Source organism: Pseudophryne corroboree, assembly GCF_028390025.1.
Source record: "Pseudophryne corroboree isolate aPseCor3 chromosome 3 unlocalized genomic scaffold, aPseCor3.hap2 SUPER_3_unloc_2, whole genome shotgun sequence".
NCBI lineage: Eukaryota > Metazoa > Chordata > Amphibia > Anura > Myobatrachidae > Pseudophryne > Pseudophryne corroboree.
In genome coordinates, this window is record NW_026967508.1 from 3,693,584 (window position 1) to 3,713,226 (window position 19,643).

General features: G+C 49.5%; 1 protein-coding gene across 2 annotated transcripts in view; it reads left to right on the forward strand.

Moving 5' to 3' along the window:
* The window catches only part of LOC134983601 (zinc finger protein 271-like), a 123,962-nt gene that overhangs the window by 63,745 nt on the left and 40,574 nt on the right, over positions 1-19,643 (forward strand). For both annotated transcript variants that reach the window (XM_063949268.1, XM_063949267.1), the window contains 6 exons: positions 12,936-13,127; positions 13,988-14,167; positions 14,543-14,734; positions 16,646-16,769; positions 16,885-16,982; positions 17,144-17,249. In XM_063949268.1, coding sequence (XP_063805338.1) covers positions 12,936-13,127; positions 13,988-14,167; positions 14,543-14,734; positions 16,646-16,769; positions 16,885-16,982; positions 17,144-17,249 — 892 coding nt within the window. The remainder of the gene's footprint in view (positions 1-12,935; positions 13,128-13,987; positions 14,168-14,542; positions 14,735-16,645; positions 16,770-16,884; positions 16,983-17,143; positions 17,250-19,643) is intronic.

Below are 19,643 nucleotides of genomic sequence, written 5' to 3' on the forward strand. Positions count from 1 at the left end.
GGGAGTGTCACAGTGACATCACTCTTATCTCTATTACTAACACGGGGGCCTGTCTGGGGAGGTGATGGAGTCTGGGAGTGTCACAGTGATGTCACTCTTATCTCTATTACTAACACAGGGACTTGACTGGGGAGGTGAGGGAGTGTCATGGTGATGTCACTCTTATCTCTATTACTAACACAGGGACTTGACTGGGGAGGTGAGGGAGTCTGGGAGTACCACAGTGACGCTTTCAATACTTTTCCAAAGATGACTTTCATTCCGGCTGGGCAAGCTTTCCTTTAAGAGGTCCTTAGTATACTTCCGTCATACATTCTTCCTATCCCTCCATGGAATTTAAATTTGGTTATGGAGACTCTTCAGAAGGGTATGGTATAGCTCATTGACAGTTAAAAGATAGACAGTCATTAGTTAGACACTATATGGTCGACAGTCAAAAGTCCGATGGGGTCAAAAGTCAGACACATACATTTTTTTTTTTTTTGTGTTTTTAAACATTTTTAACACAAATTTAGTGAATTTCGTCACGCTTCAGGCTCGGTGTCTCACTTCGCTCGCCACAACTTTACTAAAATGTAACAGTTTGTGACATGGATAGTAAATGAGGCAAAAGTTGTAAAAAAACACAGAACCCCCCCCCCCCCCCCAAAAAAAAACATTTTTTCTCTTATGTCCTATAGGATGCTGGGGACTCCAACAGGACCATGGGGTATAGACTGGATCCGCAGGAGCTTGGGCACACTGAAAAGACTTTGACTGGGTGTGAACTGGCTCCTCCCTCTATGATCCTCCTCCAGACCTCAGTTAGACTTTGTGCCCAGGACTGACTGGTCACACACTAGGGGAGCTCAACTGAGTTTCTCTGGAAAAAACTTTTGTTATGTTTTTTATTTTCAGGGAGATCTGCTGGCTAGAGGCTCCATGCATCGAGGCACTGAGGGGAGAGAAGTCAGTCCTACTTCTACTTCGTTAAGGGCTCTGCTTCTTAGGCTACTGGACACCATTAGCTCCAGAGGGTTCGATCACTTGGTGCGCCTAGCTGCTTGTTCCCGGAGCCGCGCCGTCACCCCCCTCACAGAAGCCAGAAGAAAGAAGCCGGGTGATTATGTGAAGATCCGAAGACTTCAGTGACGGCAGAAGACTTCAGTAACGAGGTACAGCGGAGCGGTAGCGCTACGCTCCCTGCTCTCACACACTTCAGATATTTGGTGCATATTTATTGGATTTAACAGCAGCGCTTTACATATATATAATTTGGTGGGATATATGGGCGCTAGGGTGTGAGCTGGCATACTCCCTCTGTGTTTTCTCTGTCCGGGCTTCCTTGTGGGTCTGTTCCCTAGCTGAGGCAGTGTGTGTGTGTGTGTGTGTGTGTGTGTGTGTGTGTGTGTCGGTACTACGTGTCTGCATGTCTGAAGCTGAGTGTTACTCCCCGGAGGAGGTTGCTGGGGGCACAGATGCGGGTCTGGAGATGGCTCTGTCGGCACAGCCGACACCTGCTTTGCTTACAATGTTAAGTGCACTTAATACAAATGTGGCCTCATTGTCTAAAAGATTAGATAAATCGGAGTCTCAGACACAGGTGTGGAGGAAATCCATGGAGGACGCTTTGTCTCAGGTGCAGGCCCCATCAGGGTCACAAAAGCGGTCGTTTACCCAGTTGGTAGATACGGATACCGACACGGATTCTGATTCCGATGTCGACTTCACTGAGGCTACTCTACACCCAAGGCTAGTTAAGAGTATTCAGTACATGATTGTGGCTATTAAAGATGTTTTACATATCTCTGACGAACCTGCGGTGCAGGAAACAAGGATTTCTTTATTTAAAGGGAAAAAACCTGAGGTGAAGTTTCTCCCCTCTCATGAAATGAATACTCTTTGTGAAAAGGCTTGGGAGTCGCCGGACAAGAGGTGGCAGATTCCAAGAGAATTTTCATGGCATATCCTTTTCCCCCCTGATGACAGAGAAAAATGGGAGTCGTCTCCGAATGTCGACAAGGCTCTATCCTGTTTGTCTAAGAAGGTGGCGCTTCCGTGCCCTGACACAGCAGCTCTCAAGGATCCGGAGGATCGCAAGCTGGAGACGTCTATGAAGGACATTTTCGCTAATACGGGTGCATTGCTCAGACCTGCTGTGGCGTCGGTATGGGTGAGTAGTGCTATTGCTAAATGGGCTGATAATTTAGCTGCTGATATGGATACCCTTGATAAAGATAATGTTCTTTTGACTCTTGGTTATATCAAGGACGCTGCAGATTACCTGAAGGATGCGGCGAGGGATGTTGGTCTCTTGGGATCAAGAGCCAATGCCATTGCGATCTCGGCCAGGAGGTCGCTGTGGATCCATCAATGGAATGCTGATGCCGACTCCAAGAAAGCTATGGAAGCTCTCCCCTTCAAAGGTAGTGTCTTGTTTGGTGATGGCTTGGCTGACCTGGTGTCTACCGCGACTGCGGGTAAGTCATCTTTTCTTCCTTATGTTCCCACGCAGCAGAAAAAGGCACCCCATCAGCAGATGCAGTCCTTTCGTCCAAATAAATACAAGCGTGGAAAAGGTTCGTCCTTCCTCGCTTCAAAGAGTAGAGGAAGGGGAAGAAAGTCGCCTGCAGTATCAGGCGCCCAGGACCAAAAGTCCTCCCCCGCCTCTACCAAGTCCACCGTATGACGCTGGGGCTTCCCTGGTGGAGTCCGGACCGGTGGGGGGCCGTTTGCGGATCTTCAGTCATGTCTGGGTTCAGTCAGGCCTAGATCCTTGGGTCCTAGATGTAGTATCTCAGGGATACAGGCTGGAGTTTCAGGAGATGCCCCCTCACCGGGTTTTCATTTCGGCCTTACCAGTGTCTCTTCCGGACAGGGAGGTGGTGAAGGCAGCAATACAAAAGTTGTGTCAACAGAGGGTCATTGTTCCCGTTCCCCTGTCCCAACGGGGATAGGGGTTCTACCCGAGCCTCTTTGTTGTACTGAAACCGGACGGTTCGGTTAGACCGATTCTGAACCTAAAACCCCTCAATCCATACTTGAAAGTTTTCATGTTCAAGATGGAATCTCTTCGAGCTGTGATTTCCAGCCTAGAAGGGGGGATTTTATGGCGTCAGTCGACATAAAGGATGCCTACTTACACGTCCCGATATATCCTCCGCATCAAGGTTTCCTCAGGTTTGCGATACAGGATTCTCATTACCAATTTCAGACGTTGCCGTTTGGTCTTTCCACGGCCCCGAGGATTGTCACCAAAGTCATGGCAGAAATTATGGTTCTCCTTCGCAAGCAAAGGGTTACAATTATCCCGTACTTGGACGATCTCCTGATAAAGGCGAGGTCCAAGGAACAATTGTTGAGAAATGTGGATTTGTCTCTGTCGGTTCTGCGACAACACGGTTGGGTGCTAAATTTGCCAAAATCTCAGTTGATTCCTGACCACTCGGCTGCCCTTTCTGGGCATGATTCTAGACACAGAGTTACGGAGAGTGTTTCTTCCGGAAGACAAAGCTCTGGAACTACAGACAATGGTCATGGAGCTTCTGAGGCCGACAAGTGTGTCGATTCATCAATGTACTCGGGTTCTGGGGGAAATGGTTGCGGCGTACGAGGCCATTCCGTTTGGCAGGTTTCATGCCCGGGTGTTTCAGTGGGATCTGCTGAGCAAATGGTCCCGGTCTCACCTGCACATGCACCGGAAGATAAGTCTATCTTCCATGGCCAGGATTTCTCTCCTGTGGTGGCTACAAAGTTCTCACCTCCTAGGAGGGCGCCAGTTCAGAATCCAGGACTGGGTCCTACTGACAACAGATGCAAGTCTCCGAGGCTGGGGCGCAGTCACCCAAGGAAGAAATTTCCAGGGGAAATGGTCGCTCCAGGAATCTTGTCTCCACATAAATGTTCTCGAGTTAAGAGCCATTTACAACGGCCTGCTACAAGCAAAAAGCCTTCTTCAGGGTCGACCTGTCCTGATCCAGTCGGACAACATAACAGTGGTGGCACATATAAACCGTCAAGGTGGAACAAGGAGCAGAGCGGCTATGGCGGAGGCCACAAGAATCTTTCGCTGGGCGGGACAACACGTGAGCGCTCTGTCAGCAGTCTTCCTTCCAGGAGTGGACAACTGGGAAGCAGACTTCCTCAGCAGACACGATCTCCATCCGGGAGAGTGGGCTCTTCACCAAGAGGTATTTGCAGAAGTGACGAAGCGTTGAGGAATTCCGCTGATCGACATGATGGTGTCTCGCCTCTACAAGAAGCTTCCGCGGTATTGTTCCAGGTCAAGGGACCCCCAAGCCAGTGCAGTGGACGCCCTGGTGACTCTGTGGGTGTTTCAGTCGGTGTATGTGTTCCCTCCACTTCCTCTCATTCCAAAGGTACTGGGAATTATACGACGAGCAAAGGTTCGGGCGATTCTCGTAGGTCCAGATTGGCCAAGAAGGGCCTGGTATCCGGATCTTCAGGAATTACTTGTGGAAGATCCTTGGCCGCTTCCTCTGAGAAGACCTGTTATTGCAGGGACCATGCCTGTTTCCGGACTTACCGCTGCTGCGTTTGACGGCATGGAAGTTGAGCGCCAAATTTTTGCTCGAAAAGGTATTCCCAGGGAGGTTATCCCCACTCTCCTTAAGGCTAGGAAGGAGGTTACGGCAAAACATTATCACCGTATTTGGAGAAAGTATGTTTCGTGGTGTGAGACCAAAACTGCTCATGCGGAGGAATTTCACTTGGGTCGGTTTCTCCATTTTTTTCAGGCAGGAGTAGATGCAGGCGTGAAATTGGGTTTCATCAAAGTGCAGATTTCGTCTTTATCTATTTTCTTTCTAAAGGAATTGTCCGTCCTTCCAGAGGTTCAGACTTTTGTGAAGGGAGTGATGCATATCCATCCATCGGTTGTGCCCCCTGTGGCGCTATGGGATCTTGATGTAGTCTTGCAGTTTTTTATGTCGTCCTGATTTGAACCTTTGCGTAAGGTTGAGTTAAAGTTTCTCACTTGGAACGCAGTCATGCTGTTGGCTCTGGTGTCTGCCAGGCAAGTGTCAGAATTGGCGGCCTTATCTCACAAGAGTCCGTACTTGATCTTCCATTCGGAAAGAGCGGAATTGAGGACTCGTCAACAATTTCTGCTGAAGGTGGTTTCTTCGTTTCACATTAACCAATCTATTGTGGTACCTGTGGCTACGGATGCTGTGGCAGTTCCAATGTCTCTTGATGTCGTGAGAGCTTTGAAAATGTACGTCGCCAGAACGGCTGTTGCCAGGAAAACAGAGGCGCTGTTTGTCCTGTATGCTTCCAACAAGATTGGTCATCCTGCTTCTAAGCAGACTATTGCACGCTGGATTTGTAGTACGATTCAGCAAGCTCATTCTTCGGCTGGGATACCGGTACCGAAGTCAGTAAAGGCCCATTCTACCAGGAAAGTGGGCTCATCTTGGGCGGCTGTCCGAAGGGTCTCGGCACTTCAGCTTTGCCGAGCAGCTACGTTGTCGGGTTCAAACACCTTTGCTAAGTTTTACAAGTTTGATACCCTGGCTGAGGAGGACCTCATGTTTGCTCAATCGGTGCTGCAGAGTCGTCCGCACTCTCCCGCCTGTTCTGGAACTATGGTATAGACCCCATGGTCCTTTTGGAGTCCCCAGCATCCTCTAGGACGTAAGAGAAGATAGGATTTCTCTAACGTCCTAGTAGATGCTGGGGACTCCGTAAGGACCATGGGGAATAGACGGGCTCTGCAGGAGACAGGGCACTCTAAGAAAGAATTTAGATACTGGTGTGCACTGGCTCCTCCCTCTATGTCCCTCCTCCAGACCTCAGTTAGAATCTGTGCCCGGACGAGCTGGGTGCATCTATAGTGAGCTCTCCTGAGCTTGCTAGAAAGAAAGTATTTTGTTAGGTTTTTTATTTTTTTTTGTTTTCAGAGAGCTTCTGCTGGCAACAGACTCTCTGCTACGTGGGACTGAGGGGAGAGAAGCAGCTCTACTCACTGAAGTTAGGTCCTGCTTCTTAGGCTACTGGACACCATTAGCTCCAGAGGGATCGTACACCGGATCGCACCCTTGGTCGTCCGATCGCAGAGCCGCGCCGCCGTCCCCCTCGCAGAGCCAGAAGACAGAAGCCGGAGCCAGAAGCAAGAAGACTTCGAAATCAGCGGCAGAAGACTCCGGTCTTCATATGTGGTAGCGCATTGCTCCCACATTGAACCCACACACTCCGGTCACTGTAGGGTGCAGGGCGCAGGGGGGGGCTCCCTGGGCAGCAATTGGGTACCTCTTGGCAAAAGAGCAGCATATATAGTTGGGCACTGTATATATGCATGAGCCCCCGCCATAATTTTACACATAAACGCGGGACAGAAGCCCACCGCTGAGGGGGCGGGGCTTCTTCCTCAGCACTCACAGCGCCGTTTTCTCTCCACATCTCCGCTGAGAGGAAGCTCCCCAGGCTCTCCCCTGCAGAATCACGGTAGAAGAGGGTAAAAAAGAGAGGGGGGGGGGGCACATAATTTGGCGCAAAAACGCTATACACAGCAGCTACTGGGTTAACACTAAGTTACAGTGTGATTCCTGGGTCATATAGCGCTGGGGTGTGTGCTGGCATACTCTCTCTCTGTCTCTCCAAAAGGCCTTGTGGGGGAACTGTCTTCAAATAGAGCATCCCCTGTGTGTGTGGTGTGTCGGTACGCTTGTGTCGGCATGTTTGACGAGGAAGGCTATGTGGAAGCAGAGTAGGTACAAATGAATGTGGGGTTGCCGCCGACAGCGCCGACACCCGATTGGATGGATATAGAAGGTTTTAAATGATAATGTTAATTTCTTGCATAAAAGGTTGGATAAAGCTGAAGCATTGGGACAGTCAGGGCCTCAACCCATGCCTGATCCTATGTAGCAGAGGCCGTCAGGGTCTCAGAAGTGCCCACTATCCAAAACTGTTGACACAGATATCGACACGGATTCTGACTCCAGTGTCGTTGAAGAGGAGGCAAAATTACAGCCTAAAATGGCTAAAGCCATCCGTTACATGATTATAGCAATGAAAGATGTGTTGCGCATCACTGAGGAAACCCCAGTCCCAGACAGGAGGGTTTATATGTATGGGGAGAAAAGGCAGGTGGTGACCTTTCCCCCTTCACATGAGCTAAATGAGTTATGTGAAAAGGCTTGGGAATCTCCAGATAGAAAACTGCAGATTTCCAAACGGATGCTTATGGCATATCCTTTCCCGCCAACGGACAGGTTGCGCTGGGAATCCTCCCCTAGGGTGGACTAAGCTTTAACACGCTTATCCAAAAGGGTAGCCCTGCCGTCACAGGATACGGCTACCCTTAAAGATGCTGCGGATAGAAAGCAGGAGGGTATCCTGAAGTCCATTTATGCACATTCAGGTACCTTACTAAGGCCGGCTATTGCGTCGGCCTGGATGTGTAGTGCTGCAGCAGCATGGACAGATACCTTGTCTGAGGAACTTGATACCTTGGACAAGGATACTATATTACTAACCCTGGGGCACATAAAAGACGCTGTCCTGTATATGAGAGATGCTCAAAGAGACATTAGCCTACTGGGCTCCAGAATAAATGCAATGTCAATTTCTGCCAGAAGAGTCCTATGGACTCGGCAATGGACAGGTGATGCCGACTCGAAAAAGCATATGGAGGTTTTACCTTACATGGGTGAGGAGTTGTTTGGGGAAGGTCTCACTGACCTGGTTTCCACAGCTACGGCTGGAAAGTCAAATTTTTTGCCATATATTCCCTCACAACCTAAGAAGACACCGTATTACCAAATGCAGTCCTTTCGATCACAAAAGGGCAAGAAAGTCCGAGGTGCGTCCTTTCTTGCCAGAGGCAGGGGTAGAGGAAAGAAGCTGCACAATACAGCTAGTTCCCAGGAACATAAGTCCTCCCCGGCTTCCACTAAATCCACTGCATGACGCTGAGGCTCCACAGGCGGAGCCAGGCCCGGTGAGGGCGCGTCTCCAAAATTTCAGACTCACGTGGGTTCACTCACAGGTGGATCCCTGGGCTATAGAGATTGTGTCTCAGGGATACAAGCTGGAATTCGAGGAGGTGCCCCCTCACCGATACCTAAAATCGGCCCTGCCAGCTTCCCCCTTAGAGAGGGAAATAGTATTAGCGGCAATTCAAAAATTGTATCTTCAGCAGGTGGTGGTCAAGGTTCCCCCCCTTCAGCAAGGGAAGGGTTATTATTCGACCATGTTTGTGGTACCGAAACCAGACGGTTCGGTCAGACCCATCTTAAATTTAAAATCCCTGAACATACACCTCAAAAGGTTCAAGTTCAAGATGGAATCGCTCAGAGCGGTCATTGCAAGCCTGGAAGGGGGGGATTTTATGGTGTCTCTGGACATAAAGGATGCATACCTACATGTCCCCATTTATCCACCTCATCAGGCGTACCTCAGATTTGTGGTATAAGATTGTCATTACCAATTTCAGAGGTTGCCGTTTGGTCTCTCCACGGCACCGAGAATATTTACCATGGTAATGGCGGAGATGATGGTAATCCTGCGAAAGCAAGGAGTCACAATTATCCCATACTTGGACGATCTCCTCATAAAGGCGAGGTCCAGGGAGCAGTTGCTGATCAGCGTGGCACGCTCTCGGGAAGTGTTACAACAGCACGGCTGGATTCTGAATATTCCAAAGTCTCAATTGATCCCTACGACTCGTCTGTCCTTCCTGGGCATGATTCTGGACACAGACCAGAAGAGGGTTTATCTCCCGATGGAGAAGGCTCAGAAGCTCATGGCATTGGTCAGAGACCTATTGAAACCAAAACAGGTGTCGGTGCATCACTGCACGCGAGTCCTGGGAAAGATGGTGACATCATACGCGGCCATTCCCTTCGGCAGGTTCCATGCGAGGACCTTTCAATGGGATCTGTTGGACAAGTGGTCCGGATCACATCTACAGATGCATCGGCTAATCACCCTATCCCCCAGGGCCAGGGTGTCTCTCCTGTGGTGGCTGCAGAGTGCTCACCTTCTCGAGGGCCGCAGATTCTGCATTTAGGACTGGCTCCTGGTGACCACGGATGCCAGCCTCCGAGGGTGGGGGGCAGTCACACAAGGAAGAAATTTCCAAGGTCTGTGGTCAAGTCAGGAGACTTGCCTCCACATCAATATCCTGGAACTAAGGGCCATATACAACGCCCTGCGTCAAGCGTAAACCCTGCTTCTCGACCAATCGGTGCTGATTCAGTCAGACCACATCACCGCAGTGGCTCATGTAAGCCACCAAGGCGGCACAAGGAGCAGGGTGGCGATGGCGGAAGCCGCCAGAATTCTTCGATGGGCGGAGGATCATGTAAGAGCACTGTCGGCAGTATTCATTCCGGGAGTGGACAACTGGGAAGCAGACTTCCTCAGCAGGCACGACCTCCACCCCGGAGAGTGGGGACTTCATCAAGAAGTCTTCACGCAGATTGTAAGTCGGTGGGGACTGCCACAGGTGGACATGATGGCGTCCCGCCTCATCAAAAAGCTGCAGAAGTATTGCGCCAGGTCAAGAGACCCTCAGGCGATAGTGGTAGACGCTGTAGTACAGGGGTGGCCAACCAGTCAGAAACAAAGAGCCAAAAAATCATGTTAGGCACGTCAAAGAGCTGACATCAAGCCACAGGTGCACATGCAAAAATGGCATAAAATACATTTAAAAAGCCAGATCCAACATAAAATACATTTAAAAAGCCACTTCCACATACCCTACTGTGTCACTACAACCAGCTCCCCCATGAGTCACTCCTGCCAGCACTCTCCTGTGTCACTCCTGCCAGGACCCTCGTGTCACTACAGCCCCCCCGAAAATACACCTCGTGCCATTGCAGCAGCCCCTTATGTGTCCTTTGTTTGCCAGTGGGTTTCTCACCTCTAGTATCTGGCTCTCTCAGTTCTCAGTGTCCATAGTGCTGCTGCCTGTCTGGCTGGAGTGCAGAGGTTTCTGGATCTGGTGCAGTCACGTGACTTCGAGTGTCGGGAGCCACATTTGAAGAAAGAAAGAGCCGCATGAGGCTCAAGAGCCACAGGTTGGCCACCACTGCTCTAGTAACACCGTGGGTGTTCCAGTCAGTGTATGTATTCCCTCCTCTTCCTCTCATACCCAAGGTGCTGAGAATTATAAGAAAAAGAGGAGTGAGAACAATACTCGTTGTTCAGGATTGGCCAAGAAGGACTTGGTATCTAGAACTACAAGAAATGCTCACAGAGGACCCATGGCCTCTGCCTCTAAGACAGGACTTGTTGCAACAGGGGCCCTGTCTGTTCCAAGACTTACCGCGGCTGCGTTTGACGGCATGGCGGTTGAACGCCGGATCCTAGCAGAAAAAGGCATTCTGGATGAGGTGATTCCTACGCTGATAAAGGCTAGGAAGAACGTGACGGCTAAACATTATCAACGTATATGGCACAAATATGTTGCGTGGTGTGAGGCTAGGATGGCCCCCACGGAGGAATTCCAGCTGGGCCGTTTCCTTCACTTCCTACAGTTGGGAGTGTCTTTGGGCCTAAAATTGGGTTCCATTAAGGTCCAGATTTCGGCCCTGTCTATTTTCTTTCAAAAAGAACTGGCTTCGCTGCCTGAAGTTCAGACATTTGTAAAGGGAGTGCTGCATATTCAACCACCTTTTGTGCCCCCTGTGGCACCTTGGAATCTTAACGTGGTGTTGAGTTTCCTGAATTCACACTGGTTTGAACCACTTAAAACCGTGGAGTTAAAATATCTCACGTGGAAGGTGGTCATGCTATTGGCCTTGGCTTCGGTAAGGCGTGTGTCAGAATTAGCGGCTTTGTCACATAAAAGCCGCTATCTGGTTTTCCATATGGACAGAGTGGAATTGAGGACTCGTCCTCAATTTCTGCCAAAAGTGATGTCATCTTTTCATATGAACCAACCTATTGTGGTACCTGTGGCTACTCGTGACTTGGAGGATTCCGAGTTACTAGACGTGGTCAGGGCTTTGAAGATTTATGTAGCCAGAACGGCTAGGGTCAGGAAAACTGAGTCGCTGTTTATCCTGTATGCATCCAACAAGCTGGGTGCTCCTGTTTCAAAGCAAACGATTGCTCGCTGGATCTGTAACACGATTCAGCAGGCTCATTCTGCGGCTGGATTGCCGTTGCCAAAATCAGTAAAGGCCCATTCCACGAGGCAGGTGGGCTCTTCTTGGGCGGCTGCCCGAGGGGTCTCGGCATTACAGCTTTGCTGAGCAGCTACTTAGTCAGGTTCAAACACGTTTGCAAAGTTCTACAAGTTTGATACCCTGGCTGAGGAGGACCTTGAGTTTGCTCATTCGGTGCTGCAGAGTCATCCGCACTCTCCCGTCCGTTTGGGAGCTTTGGTATAATCCCCATGGTCCTTACGGAGTTCCCAGCATCCAATAGGACGTTAGAGAAAATAAGATTTTACTTGGATGCTGGGCGCCCGTCCCAAGTGCGGACTTCTTCTGCAATGCTTCTATATAGTTATTGCTTACATAAGGGTTATGTTATAGTTGCATCAGGGTTGATCTGATGCTCTATTGTTGTTCATACTGTTAACTGGGTAAGTTTATCACAAGTTGTACGGTGTGATTGGTGTGGCTGGTATGAGTCTTGCCCTGGATTCCAAAATCCTTTCCTTGTACTGTCAGCTCTTCCGGGCACAGTTTTCTTAACTGAGGTCTGGAGGAGGGACATAGAGGGAGGAGCCAGTGCACACCAGTATCTAAATTCTTTCTTAGAGTGCCCTGTCTCCTGCGGAGCCCGTCTATTCCCCATGGTCCTTATGGAGTCCCCAGCATCCACTACGGACTACGAGAAATAGATTTACCGGTAAGTAAAATCTTATTTTTAGTACCTACCGGTAAATCCTTTTCTCCTAGTCCGTAGAGGATGCTGGGCGCCCGTCCCAGTGCGGACTGTTACTTGCAGTTGTATTCTTGCTGGTTATATTCGTTTACACACGGGTTGTGTATTTGTTGTTTTCAGCTTGTTGCTGTTGTTAATTCATACTCTTAGCTGGTTTACTGTTACTCCGGTTGTACAGTATGTTTGTGGTGTGGGCTGGTATGTTTCTCGCTTTAGTTTAAACAAAAATCCTTTCCTCGAAATGTCCGTCTCTCCTGGGCACAGTTCCTATAACTGAGGTCTGGAGGAGGGGCATAGAGGGAGGAGCCAGTTCACACCCAGTCAAAGTCTTTTCAGTGTGCCTAAGCTCCTGCGGATCCCATCTATACCCCATGGTCCTTTTTGAGTCCCCAGCATCCTCTACGGACTAGGAGAAAAGGATTTACCGGTAGGTACTAAAATACTATTTTTTGTGTCTGACTTTTGACCCTGTCTGACTTTCGACTGTCGACCATATAGTGTCTAACTAATGACTGTCTATCTTTTAACTGTCTGTCTATAGACAGAGACCCCCTCAGAAGCCCCCTTTTGAGCTTCTTGAAATTTTGCTTGGAGGTGGTTTGCCTCTTCTTGGAGGATATTGGAATTGGTGGCCCTGTCTTCTAAGCCTCCCTTACTTATCCTTAATTCTGATAGGGTGGTGTTACGCACGAAGACATCTTTTTACCTAAGGTGCTTTCCATTTGAACCAAGAGATCTTGCTTTCAATTTTTTCTTTTGATCCTTGTGGTAGCTCCCAATTGTGGCTGACTAGTCTCCAAGGGATCTATTGCTCAGTGGATTACTGCCACTATTCGTCAGGCGTATCTATCTTCCGATGCCCCTGTCCGACGTCCCTCTGGGATCATTCAACTTGTATGGTCATGGCCTCTTGGCTGGTTTGCCATGGTACCCCACTGGAGCAGTTGTGGAGAGCGGTGACCTGGTCCTTTTGCATTCTTTTACCAGGTTTTACTGTTAACATACTGTTGGTTATATTGACACCAGCTTTGGGCATGAGATATAGATGTCGTTTTCCATTCAGTTTTATTGATGGCTCTCTCAATACATAGGATCACACAGTAGTGAGGAAGACATCTGGGAAGTGTGAGACACCCAGTAGCCATCCTTGTGTGTCAGGAGGACTGAGCAGGACCCAGAGCCCCATCACGGTGCCTCCACCTCACTCACTGATACATGAGAGGCACAATGACCAGAAGATCCTGGAACTCACCAACAAGATCATTCATCTGCTGACTGGAGAGGTGACTGCTGGGAATGGGGCATTATACAGTAACACCGGGGGATGTATCTGGGTGATGACTGGAGAGGTGACTGCTGGGAATGGGACATTATACAGTAACACCAGGGGATGTGTCTGGGTGATGACTGGAGAGGTGACTGCTGGGAATGGGGCATTATACAGTAACACCAGGGGATGTGTCTGGGTGATGACTGGAGAGGTGACTGCTGAGAATGGGGCATTATACAGTAACACCAGGGGATGTGTCTGGGTAATGACTGGAGAGGTGACTGCTGGGAATGGGACATTATACAGTAACACCAGGGGATGTGTCTGGGTGATGACTGGAGAGGTGACTGCTGGGAATGGGACATTATACAGTAACACCAGGGGATGTGTCTGGGTGATGACTGGAGAGGTGGCTGCTGGGAATGGGACATTATACAGTAATACCAGGGGATGTGTCTGGGTGATGACTGGAGAGGTGACTGCTGGGAATGGGACATTATACAGTAACGCCGGGGGATGTGTCTGGGTGATGGCTGGAGAGGTGACTGCTGGGAATGGGGCATTATACAGTAACACCAGGGGATGTGACCGGAGAGGTGACTGCTGGGAATGGGGCATTATACAGTAACACCAGGGGATCTGTCTGGGTGATGGCTGGAGAGGTGACTGCTGGGAATGGGGCATTATACAGTAACACCTTGGGATGTGTCTGGGTGATGACTGGAGAGGTGACTGCTGGGAATGGGGCATTATACAGTAACACCAGGGGATGTATCTGGGTGATGACCGGAGAGGTGACTGCTGGGAATGGGGCATTATACAGTAACACCAGGGGATGTGTCTGGGTGATGACTGTATCATTGTGTGTGTCAGGTTCCTATAAGGTGTGAGGACGTCGCTGTCTATCTCTCCATGGAGGAGTGGGAGTATATAGAGGAACACAGGGGCCTGTACAAGGACGTGATGATGGAGAATCACCAGGCATTGAAGATGGATATGACTGAGAGGATAATAAATCTCTTCCTGGACATCATCTGTCTGCTGACTGGAGAGGTGAGGGATTCTGGGAATGTCATGTCCTCTTGTCTCACACATGACAGCAGAGGCCTGTAGATTATATAGGACATTGGTGATAAAATAGTGAAGGAGGCGATTATAGATTCTTTTTATATGTGATGTTTTCTTTTCATTATTTATTTCTCCAATCAAAATTTATATGAATATTTTTTAATCTTTTGAGTTTTGTTGATGACCCTGAACTGACCAGAATGTGCAAAATCTATTTACTCCTTACTATCTGATATATCAGCCCAATATGCAGATTTTGCTTTCTTCTAATTCAGCAGTTTTAATTAGTATTAATGACACGGTACATGTATGTAAGCATCTACTGTTCACATGGTAGAATTTAATGAATGTTGTACACAGGATCACACAGTAGTGAAGGGAACATCTGGAGAGCGTGAGCCACCCAGCAGCCATCACCGTGTGTCAGGAGGACTGATCAGGACCCAGAGCCCCGTCACAGTGCCTCCACCTCACTCACTGATACATGAGAGGCACAATGACCAGAAGATCCTGGATCTCACCAACAAGATCATTCAGCTGCTGACTGGAGAGGTGACTGCTGGGAATGGGATATTATACAGTAACACCAGGGGATGTGTCTGGGTGATGACTGGAGAGGTGACTGCTGGGAATGGGACATTATACAGTAACACCGGGGGATGTGTCTGGGTGATGACTGCAGCGGTGACTGCTGGGAATGGGGCATTATACAGTAACACCAGGGGATGTGTCTGGGTGATGACTGGAGAGGTGACTGCTGGGAATGGGGCATTATACAGTAACACCAGGGGATGTGTCTGGGTGATGACTGGAGAGGTGACTGCTGGGAATGGGACATTATACAGTAACACCAGGGGATGTGTCTGGGTGATGACTGGAGAGGTGACTGCTGGGAATGGGACATTATACAGTAACACCGGGGGATGTGTCTGGGTGATGACTGGAGAGGTGACTGCTGGGAATGGGGCATTATACAGTAACACCAGGGGATGTGTCTGGGTGATGACTGGAGAGGGGACTGCTGGGAATGGGGCATTATACAGTAACACCAGGGGATGTGTCTGGGTGATGACTGGAGAGGGGACTGCTGGGAATGGGGCATTATACAGTAACACCAGGGGATGTGTCTGGGTGATGACTGGAGAGGTGACTGCTGGGAATGGGACATTATACAGTAACACCAGGGATGTGTCTGGGAGATGACTGGAGAGGTGACTGCTGGGAATGGGACATTATACAGTAACACCAGGGGATGTGTCTGGGTGACTGCTGGGAATGGGCCATTATACAGTAACACCAGGGGATGTGTTTGGGTGATGACTGGAGAGGTGACTGCTGGGAATGGGGCATTATACAGTAACACCAGGGGATGTGTCTGGGTGATGACTGGAGAGGTGACTGCTGGGAATGGGACATTATACAGTAACACCAGGCGATGTGTTTGGGTGATGACTGGAGAGGTGACTGCTGGGAATGGGACATTATACAGTAACACCAGGGGATGTGTTTGGGTGATGACTGGAGAGGTGACTGCTGGGAATGGGGCATTATACAGTAACACCAGGGGATTTGTCTGGGTGATGACTGGAGAGGTGACTGCTGGGAATGGGGCATTATACAGTAACACCAGGGGATGTGTCTGGGTGATGACTGGAGAGGTGACTGCTGGGAATGGGGCATTATACAGTAACACCAGGGGATTTGTCTGGGTGATGACTGGAGAAGTGACTGCTGGGAATGGGACATTATACAGTAACACCAGGGGATGTGTCTGGGTGATGACTGGAGAGGTGGCTGCTGGGAATGGGACATTACATAGTAACACAAGGGGATGTGTCTGGGTGATGACTGGAGAGGTGACTGCTGGGAATGGGACATTATACAGTAATACCAGGGGATGTGTCTGGGTGATGGCTGGAGAGGTGACTGCTGGGAATGGGGCATTATACAGTAACACCTTGGGATGTGTCTGGGTGATGACTGGAGAGGTGACTGCTGGGAATGGGGCATTATACAGTAACACCAGGGGATGTGTCTGGGTGATGACTGGAGAGGTGGCTGCTGGGAATGGGACATTACATAGTAACACCAGGGGATGTGTCTGGGTGATGACTGGAGAGGTGACTGCTGGGAATGGGACATTATACAGTAATACCAGGGGATGTGTCTGGGTGATGGCTGGAGAGGTGACTGCTGGGAATGGGGCATTATACAGTAACACCTTGGGATGTGTCTGGGTGATGACTGGAGAGGTGACTGCTGGGAATGGGGCATTATACAGTAACACCAGGGGATGTGTCTGGGTGATGACTGGAGAGGTGACTGCTGGGAATGGGACATTATACAGTAACACCAGGGGATGTGTCTGGGTGATGACTGGAGAGGTGACTGCTGGGAATGGGACATTATACAGTAACACCAGGGGATGTGTCTGGGTGATGACTGTATCATTGTGTGTGTCAGGTTCCTATAAGGTGTGAGGATGTCACCGTCTATTTCTCCATGGAGGAGTGGGAGTATATAGAGGAACACAGGGGTCTGTACAAGGACGTGATGATGGAGAATCACCGGCCCCTCACATCACTGGGTAAGAGGAGACTGTCATGTAGTGTAATGGAGAGAGCAGCTATGGGGGCCACCTAGATACACATCTCCTGATAATCACATATATACAATGTACTCAGGCACTGTGTCTCCTACAGATGGGGCCAGTAACAGGAATACCCCAGAGAGATGTCCACGTCCTCTTTATTCCCAGGATCATACAGAGGAGAATCACAGTGTCCTACAGGAGGGTCAGGTAGGTGGAATTCAGGGACTTGCTAAATACCAAAGTTGACGCTACAGTATATGATGTGTAGGGAAGCTGTGCAGATCTGATACACTCTTGTCTTCTGTTTACCCTGAATTGGATCAGACCATATGAATTGTTTTATTTGTATTGCCCTGTGTTCTATTCAGATTGAAGAACTTGTTAACGTAGAAGATATAAAGAGAGAAGAAGAGACGTATGTGATGGGTGATCAGCTGTGTAAGGAGGTGGAAATCCCTACAGGTATCAGCACAGGTGAGTAATAATCACTTACTACAGAAAAGAGTCACATATTATCCTTGTTCTGTTACTTCAGCAATCTTTTATTCTTTACCCCCCTCTGTCCATATAGACATAACAATAAAGTAACTGCCCAGCAGGGGAGTCAGGATCCATCATCCCCTATTATACTCCTGCTCTCCCCCTCACATCATGTCACTGTGTGTTACCAGCCCAGAGATCTGACCAGTCTCCTCCCCACACTCTCCGTTGTATCTCATACATCAGGAGCCATCAGCCCCTATTATACTCCTGCTCTCCTCCTCACATCATGTCACTGTGTGCTACCAGCCCAGAGATCTGACCAGTCTCCTCCCCACAATCTCTGGTGTATCTCATACATCAGGAGCCACCAGCCCCTATTATACTCCTGCTCTCCTCCTCACATCATGTCACTGTGTGCTACCAGCCCAGAGATCTGACCAGTCTCCTTCCCCACACTCTCTGGTGTATCTCATACATCAGGAGCCATCAGTCCCTATTTCTCTTACGTGCTAGAGGATGCTGGGGTCCATATTAGTACCATGGGTATATACGGGTCCACCAAGAGTCATTGGCACTTTAAGAGTTTAATAGTGTGGGCTGGCTCCTCCCTCTATGCCCCTCCTACCAGACTCGGTTTAGAAAATGTGCCCGGAGGAGCCGGTCACAGCTAGGGGAGCGCTACAGAGTTTCTTTAGAAAAGTTTAATTAGAGTTTGTTTTTTGTTTTTTCAGGGAGGCTGCTGGCAACAGCCTCCCTGCATCGAGGGACTGAGGGGGGGAGCAGTGTCCGCCCTGCGGGGTCTTGAGCCACTATCTTCACTGACTGGACATTGAGCTCCAGAGGGGACAGATCGCGCCCCGCCACAGGAGAACGCTCACACCGGCAGCAAGCCGTCACCCTCTCACTGCGATGAAGTGTGGCGAGTTAGTCACTGTCCCCCCTTACAAGCAGGGGGTCAGTGTGAAGAGGCTTAAGGGTGGGAGCGCGGTATTAACCGCGCTCACGGACGGCTCAGTGGTACTACGGTGCGGCGCTCTGGGGGGCGCCCTGAGCCAGTAAGGTACTCTACACTGACCATTACCAGCCTGTCGTGGTACGCGGATTTCAGCCAGCACAAAATTCCTCAGGCCAGTATAAAATCTATTACAATTTTTTGACTTTTTCATACTTTACGATCCATGTGGACTACGATTGGGAATAGTAACCTGTGCCGAGCAGAGCGAGGCACCTTGGCCGAAGCCGCGAGCCATGCGAGGGGACACAGTGCACTAATTGGGGTTCCCCGTCACTTTCCAAAGAAAACGACACAAAAAAACGAGTTTTATGGTAAGAACTTACCTTTGTTAAAACTGTTTCTGCAAGGTACACTGGGCTCCACAAGGAATGTACAATGGGGCGTAGAGTAGGATCTTGATCCGAGGCACCAACAGGCTCAAAGCCTTGACTGTTCGCAGAATGCATAGCGCCGCCTCCTATATCACACCGCCTCCCTGCACAGGATCTCAGTTTTTAGATAACCAGTCCAATGCAGTAGCAGGAAAAGAGACGACAACGGTTAGTAGCCACAACACCGCATTCTCACGGCATGAGACGTGTCAGCGGCTAATGCCATACCAACCCAAAGAAACTAAGTGTGTCAGGGTGGGCGCCTAGTGGAGCCCAGTGTACCTCGCAGAAAGAGTTTTAACAAAGGTAATTTTTTACCATAAATCTTTCTGCTACGGGGTGCACTGAGCTCCACAAGGATAGACATTGGGGATGTCCTAAAGCAGTTCCTTATGGGAGGGGACGCACTGTAGCGGGCTCAAGAACCCGGCGTTCAAAGGAAGTATCAGCATCGAAGGCATAGAACCTTATGAACGTGTTCACAGAGGAACACGTAGCCACCTTGCACAATTGTTCAAGGGTCGCACCACGTTGGGCTGCCCAAGTAGGTCCAACAGACCGAGTAGAATGGGCCTTAATGTGATCAGGAGCAGAGAGACCAGCCTTCACATAAGCATGTGCAATCACCATTCTAATCCACCTGGCCAGAGTTTGCTTGTGAGCAGGCCAGCCCCATTTGTGAAACCCAAACGCAACAAAAAGAGAATCAGATTTCCTAATAGGAGCAGTTCTCTTCACATAGATACGAAGAGCCCATACCACATCCAAAGACTGTTCTTTGGAAGACAGATCAGGAGAAACAAGTGCCGGAACTACAATATCCTGATTAAGGTGGAACGAAGAAACCACCTTAGGTAGATAGCCGGGACGAGTCCTAAGAACCGCCCGGTCACGGTGAAATATCGGATATGGAGAACTACAGGACAAGGCACCCAAATCCGACACTCTTCTAGCTGAAGCAATAGCCAGCAGAAACACCACCTTAAGGGAAAGCCACTT